At 40.1% G+C, this 7,500-nt stretch overlaps 1 protein-coding gene across 1 annotated transcript in view; it reads right to left on the reverse strand.

Moving 5' to 3' along the window:
• The window catches only part of f5 (coagulation factor V), a gene marked incomplete at both ends in the record, with an annotated part of 70,928 nt that overhangs the window by 3,567 nt on the left and 59,861 nt on the right, over positions 1-7,500 (reverse strand). The window contains 10 exons of the mRNA XM_080038530.1: positions 349-504; positions 877-962; positions 1,231-1,302; positions 1,647-1,763; positions 2,259-2,438; positions 2,937-3,150; positions 3,609-3,845; positions 4,346-4,514; positions 4,860-6,894; positions 7,402-7,500. The exon at positions 7,402-7,500 is cut by the window's right edge and continues 114 nt beyond it. Coding sequence (XP_079894656.1) covers positions 349-504; positions 877-962; positions 1,231-1,302; positions 1,647-1,763; positions 2,259-2,438; positions 2,937-3,150; positions 3,609-3,845; positions 4,346-4,514; positions 4,860-6,894; positions 7,402-7,500 — 3,365 coding nt within the window. The remainder of the gene's footprint in view (positions 1-348; positions 505-876; positions 963-1,230; positions 1,303-1,646; positions 1,764-2,258; positions 2,439-2,936; positions 3,151-3,608; positions 3,846-4,345; positions 4,515-4,859; positions 6,895-7,401) is intronic.

The following is a 7,500-nucleotide window of genomic DNA, read 5'->3' on the forward strand; positions in this document are numbered from 1 at the left end:
GTGGCTTCCTGGTTACCACGGAAAATCTGGGGAAATGAAGAGGTGATCTCTGACTCATATATTTTCATTTATTTATTTTTGATTTATTCTTTAATTACAATAAATAAGGTTTTTTTTAATTATTTATTTACTTTTATTCTATATTATTTTATTGTTGTCTGCTACTACCTCAATGTAGTACAGACAACCAGCCATGTCTGGTTGTCTGTACTACTACACTCTTTTGTAAAATAAGTTAAAAAATAAAAAATAATGTAGAAAATTAAACATTTAAAAATTATTTAAAAAATAACAAAATATACAGAAACAATTTAAAATATATAATACAATAAAAAATTCCTCCCCTACCTTTCTGAATGCGCTGCTGTCTCCCTTGTAGTAGATCCACTTGCGGCGGTCGTTGCTGTAGGAGATGGCGTACTGCGTCACGTACTGAGGCTTAAACATCTGCCACGCGCCCTGGGTGGCCACCTGACTGATCACTACCGCCTGCTGGAAGTCCACCTGCACAACCGGACATATACATTTATATTTATTTTTAATTTATTCATGTATACGCGCTTATATTTTTATTTATACCCAGTCTGCACATTGAAATGCCCTTATGATGTACACTTTAAATTTCTTCAGTATATACATTTATGTTGTATTTATTTATATACTTAATTGTAGGGGCACAAATAGCTTATCATCTCACTGGTATTGTTTGCCACATTTACAACAACCTCCACATTTTTTAGTGCAAAGAATTACAAGAATATAGAAAGAAATTAATAATTAAAGAAAAAATAAATTAAAAATTAGTGGAGAAAAAAAGTGATTTAAAAAAAATTAAATAATAAAAAAAAAAGATATATAATAATAATAAATGTACACCTGAATCCAGCTGTGATTGGTCTCTGTGCTCCATGCGTTGTATTTTCCCTGTTGGTTCAATCTGCCGAGATAGGGCTCCCAGTATCCTTCAGAGAAAGAAATAATGTTATTGTTCTAGTGACATATTTTCTTATAGATCTTTACAGATTAAAATAATCCAAATTAATTAAAAAATTAAAAAATTCTAAAAATATCTAAAAAAAAATAACAAATTTTTATTTAAAATAAATTTATAAATAAAATAAATAAAATAAAATAAAATATGAAAAATATGAAACATTTTATTTAAACTCGAAATATTTCAATAAACAGTGTATTGTTGTAGTGGTGACAGATAGACGTATAGTTATTTACCTCGAGTGTTGATAGCTGTGATCTGTTCATTCTTCACACTGCCCGATTCCAGACCCAAGGGACGGTGGCAGTCTTGAAAATTATTAAAAACAAAATCTCAATATTAAAACACATCATTAACAGTATGTCAGTGTATTTTGAGTTAAAGGTGCTGCGAGGAACTTTAAAATATTTCTGAAACAGTCTAATTTTTCCTCTGATGATCATAAATTACATGTAACAGCAATTGAGACCATTGAGCGCGTACTATATTGGCTCTGGCCTTTGTTGCAGTGGTTGCAAATCCGACCTTTACTGCAGGTCATCCCCCCTCTCTCTCTCTCTCTCTCTCTCTCTGTCTCCCCATTTCAACTCTGTACTATCTAATAGAGCTTGAAAATGCAAAAAAAATAATCTTTAAGAAAATTTGTTGGTACCGTCATCTATGACCAGGAACAGCGTCTGCATTCCTTTCCTCTGGCTGACGCCGACTTGTGTCTCCAGCTGCCACAGACCGGGTTTGGAGGGAACCATCTCCAGAGTGGCAAAGCTTCCTGAAAGAGACAGTTGGGCTCAGTTATTAAGTTGAAACAAGGGCTGTGTTGTAAAAGCCCTACTAAAGTCCTCCCTCCTACATACTCAACATGTATGTACTACCATCGATTGTGTATGCGAGGTTTGTCGCACTTTTTTTTTTAAATGTTTAGGACCCTTGGCAAACATGACCCCAATAAACTGGTCCATCTATTAAAACTGCATGGGCGGAATTGGGCGATTTTGACTGCGATACATTTGCATTTTTAAAAAGCACAAATTAAAAGGGAATCAGAAAACAATTATATAGGGTCTTTGGGGACAAATTGATTGACAAAGGGCCCTATATATTAAGGTGTGTCTGTCTGTCTGCCTGTCTGCCTGTCTGCCTGCCTGCCTGCCTGCCTGCCTGTCTGCCTGTCTGTCTGCCTGCCTGCCTGTCTGCCTGTCTGTCTGCCTGCCTGCCTGTCTGCCTCTCTGTCTGTCTGCCTGTCCATCTGTCCTAAGCCACTCACCGGGCAGCAGTGGGTAGACAGCGTGTCTGTAGCTGTTGGTTTTCTTATGGATGAAGGTCTGTCCGTGGAAGTGAACGCTCTGGAAGTCTCGGGGTGATCCCATGTTGAATAGGTGCCAGAACACAAGCTGGTTGGTGTACATCCGCAGACCCTTCAGGTTGTGGATTATGCCGTTGATAGCTTTGGGAAAAAACATAGAAAAAGTCATTAAAAAATAACCCCCTAGTGTTGAAAATAGCATTGTACATAAAGTGGAGCGGCTAATTGCTTATTTTCGTCAGCATCTTTCAGTTGATGATACAAGCGTGAACATTGACATGAGCATGAGTCTCCATGGGTCACTAGACAAGAAAATTGTCTGAGACATTTGAAATTTCAAGATGGCGGTCATATTTCAAGATTGCCACCACCTAAATGGAGCAGTTAAGCGATATAATTGTTTAGTTAGTGACACAAGCACGCAAATTGGTATGAGCAGTCTCTAATGGTTGCTTGACAAGAAAACACTCCAGCCACTTGAAATTTCTATTTTCAAGATGGCTTCTCCCTGGATCCTCAAAAGATTAATTTCTCATCGAAATGTATTGGATTTTATATTAAAAAAAAATAGTTTTCATTTAATTGTCTCAACTTGTATCACAGATTGAAAGATGACGTTGACGTTCCAAAATGCCTTACAGTGGAACTTGAGGTTCTCCATGAGGTCGGGGTCCATGATTCTCTTGCGTTTGCGTCTCTGGATCATCTCGTAGTTGCTCTCGTAGTACCAGCTCTGACTCTCATCGAAGGTCATGAACAGAAGCATGAAGTCTAAAGGAGGGTTCTTCTGCTCCAGGGTTCCCTCTCTACACACCAACAGCGGCCCGATCAAGCCCGAGTGGATATCTTTCTCCTATATGAGGCAGAGAATAAGGGTTAATGGACTGCTCTACCGGTGGGAATATGAAGGTGTATTAAACTCTGAGATCCTATGAAGTATAAATGTGTAATTGTTTTGTAAATCGGCTCATCCTTGCCTGAGAAAAGGCAGAAAGAGTGATTTATGGTCCCACTGTCTATAACCCTACATTTTCCCATGCATGACATCACACATGGTAAAATGTAGGGTTAGGATTAACAGGACAGCTGGGCCAAGGGAAGACTGAGGGAAGACTGAGGGAAGAAAAACCTCATTCATAATATTATATTAGCGATTTTATAATGATAGAACGCTGGTTACATATGGGTGAAGTATTCCTTTAATTATGGGCATGATGAAAGTACAACAAATCACTAATTTCCTATCAGTTTACAGAGCCTAGGCGGTTTATTCTATATATTGTCATGAAAGTATAACAGCAGATGACTCACAGGATTAACCCCTGAGTAGTAGACCCAGGTTCGACAGGGAGACTCTGTTGGTTTGGGCCCGACCATCGCGTTGGCTTTCCATATGTACGTGAAGGTGTCATTGGGAAGGACCTCGTTGTCATAGCGATCCCAGTATTTAGATCCGTCCTCGTAGTTTAGACCCTCTGCGTGTTTGGTGTAGTAAACGCCATTTGGGTGCAAGGAGAACGGACGTTTTGCGTTGTTCTTAAACACAATCTATAAATCAGAAAAACAAATTATGTGGCCATGCAGTTATGGTGGTAAATGAATAGTTATACATTATGGAGAAAAAAATATGCTTATTTAAAGGTGCTAAGATGAACTTTTAATTGTCTCTGAAATAGTGTAATTTTTTCCTCTGATGATCATACATGACATGTAACAGCAAACGAGACCATCAGTGCAAAGAAAGAATGCTATTTTTATATAGTTTTCTTAATGCCTTTGTCATGGGTATGCTCCCCCAGGAACAACAGCTGGTGTGGTAAAAACACTACCGCTTCTGTCCAAAGGGGGGCGCTAGAATTAACACAAACTAAAAGTTCCTCATAGCACCTTTTAAGAAACAGAGAATTTAGTTTTTTGTAAGGCAAGGCACATTTTTTTCTATAGCACAATTCAGACACACGGCCAGTCAAAGTGCTTTACAGGGTTAAAATAAGTAAATCAAGTATAGAATACACATTAGAAAAGCGAAAGAAAAAAAGTAGTCTTACCATTAAACTTTGTCCAACTTCCACCTTTAAGACGGGTCCTAGGATTCCCAGATGTTCTTCGATTTCTCCACGGATGTCGGGAATGCTGAAGCTGCTGTCTGTGTAGCCTCGGAAAACCACCTTAGTGAACTTAGTCTCTCTGGTGTTTAGTTGCGACTTCTCTTGCCGGCTGTGGTCATAATAACAGAACTATTTTAAAGACCTACTTCACCGGTGGGAATATGAAGGTGTATTGAACTCTGAGATCCTATTTAGTATAAATGTGCAAACATTTTTAAGAAATGGTTCATCCTAGCATGAGAAAAGGCAGAAAGAGTGTTTTATGGTCTCACTGTCTAACCCTACATTTTCTGATGTGTGACATCACACATGGTAAAATGTAGGGTTAGGATTAACAGGACAGCTGGACCAAGGGAAGAATAACCTAATGAATTTATTATAATGGTGATTTCATAATGATAGAACGCCGGTTCCGTATGGGTGAAGTATTCCTGTAACATATCTCTAAGCTTACCTTATTCCATAGCCAGTATAGTCCCACTGCACCTCCTCAGCCGCGATGAAATAAGTCCTCGTATTGGACCCTGAGTGTTGTAACTGGTATCGTTTCACATCTTCTTGGTTGAGCTTCTTGATGTCCACGTTACTGCTGTAGGGATCTTTGTAGGACACATATTCATACTCATCTGCTTTCACATCTACCCCATCCAGGCCTAAATGGTCCGGTTCATCTCCTGGTATATACAGTTCATAGTTGCTGAAATCTGGCCTGGGAACACCGATTACCACCGGCCTGTTTATGAGCTCATCTTCGTTGGAGGTGGAGACAGGCTGTGCTCCTTGCGGTCTTGCCCCACGAGGTGTCATCATACCTGGGCCGAATCCTCGCGGTGAGAAGGGGGAGGATGGTGATATACTCCTGGATTGAGGCTTATAATCTTTCCTTTTCTTAGTTTTCATGCCATGGCCCTTTTCTGGCCTCTGGCGGACGGTGATTTGCTTGGTCTTTTTTTTCGGGGTTGGAGTGGTTTGAACGGAGGCCTCTATCTCTTTATCGAAATATTTCATCATGTCTTCGGGAATCGCGATGGGTTCGACTTCGTGAATTCCGTTGTACGTCCAGTAGTGGTCGTCGGTTTTGACTGACGTTGTTTTGATCCCTTCCGTGTTGTTTTCTTTAAGGTAGATGAAGACCTCTTCTTCAATGCTTTCGGACGAGATTAGCTCCTCAGAAGAATTGTTTTTTACCGAAATGCTTGTATTTGACAGGTTACTAGAGGCCATAGGCTCTTTGGAGGAACTTTCAGAAGAATCCTTGAAATCGACAACAGGTGTTATGACAACCTCCCTTCTCTCCACCCCGATATCCCCAGATGAATTGGATCCAGAGATGTTAACTGTACCATTCTGTAGTGACTGAGTTTTGAGCCCAATTTGTGTGACCTTCTCAAGACTAGAATTGGCGGCTTGAATGGTCTCAATTTCAGAAGAACCGTCATCACCACTGGTTTTGTTGAATAAAGTGGTCAAGTTGGGTGTGTCCACGACCTCCCCGATATCAAATTTTTGAGTAGACAAGGAATGGTTTGTTGCATCTGCCGAAATGTTAACATGACTCGCAGTTGTGTTAACCTTAACTTCTGTTTTTGATGAAGAAGTGACGTCGCCATTTTGGAAAAATACTTCTCCTCTAGTTAATTTTTCCTTAGAGTCCTCCGTCGAATTCATCCCCGAAGAAGTCTCACCAGTCAGAGCTACAATCCTTTTACCGGTCTCTAAGATGTACTCAAAGATGTCTTGGAAGGTTTTAGTATGATTGGTGATCCCTGTTGATACGTTTTCAACCTCTACCGTAGCATTGTCTACTGTTGTGTTATTTGTATCAGACATTACATAATCACTGCTATTCGAAGTGGCATTCTCTAGTAATGGATCTGAGCGATTGAAAACTGTTGTGTTCCCTGTTTCAAGCACGGAAGAATCATTGAAAGTGGAAGGCGTACTACTGTTTTGATCCTGCGTTGTATTCTCACTGATGCTTTTGTTCAGCATATTAACTTCTGTAATGTTGAGTACATCCACCTCTTTCGAATTTGAGATGACTGTCTCGTTTGGCGCATTTGGCGTTGGTATAGAACTAGAATCACTTTTACTCTTTGTCCACGTGAAATTAAGGGTGACGTTGGAATCGCCGTCGACATCAACAGCGTCGTAGTTTAGGAAATCAAGGTCCAGCTTTTCCGCATCGGGGCTACTAGAGTTCTTCGAAGATCTTAAACCCCATTCTGCTGCGAATATGTCTGTGTAATCAGTTTCCGAGACGTCCAACGCTAATTTTACTGTTTCCATTTCAATTTTTGGGGGTGCTGGCGTCACCAACGGCTCTGTGGGGATGTCGTCGATGCTATCAGGGTTCCACACGTTGAAATCTACATCGGGGTCGTTGCTGTAGTCGTACGTGTAGTCGCGATAGCACTCGACATCTTGGAACCTGAGCTGCATTCCTTTCATGGTCTCGTGGGAAGTCAGCGTAGCCATCAGCCACACACCTGGTTCAAAGAGACACACATAAAAAATCATTCATGAAAAATCTTTAAAAAACAAAATAGCTGTCACTTTTTACGTGCAAAAGTTTCAATTGGGGGTGCTACGAGGATTCTAGCGCCCCCTTTGGACAAAAGCAGTGGTAGTGTTTTTACTACGCCATCTGTTGTTCCTGGGTGAGCGTATATACCCATGACAAAGGCATTAAGAAAAACTATATAAAAATAGCATTCTTTGCACTGATTTATGATCATCAGAGGAAAAAATTAGACTGTTTCAGAAATATTACCTCGGAGCACCTTTTTAAATTAGCTCGCAGCTCTTAGGATCAAAAACTTGGCTCTAGAATTTAACATTTCACAGTCATACTGACCAACCATTTCTAACCAAATACTAAATCTGGCCTCAAGAATCGGGACATCCTAAATCTTTTTCTCTACCATACTAAATAGTAGAGAGTATGGGGATTGGAACACGGACAATTTTATACATATTTTTTTTCATTGACTCACCGAAGTTGTCCATGTTCATAGTGATGGTCTCTCCGGTCATGGGATAGAGGGCGAGGAAATCTTCCGTCCGATCGTTCAGCATAAACGTGTGTCCGTAGA

Source organism: Ammodytes marinus (assembly GCF_949987685.1).
Source record: "Ammodytes marinus genome assembly, chromosome: 12".
Classification (NCBI taxonomy): Eukaryota; Metazoa; Chordata; class Actinopteri; order Uranoscopiformes; family Ammodytidae; genus Ammodytes; species Ammodytes marinus.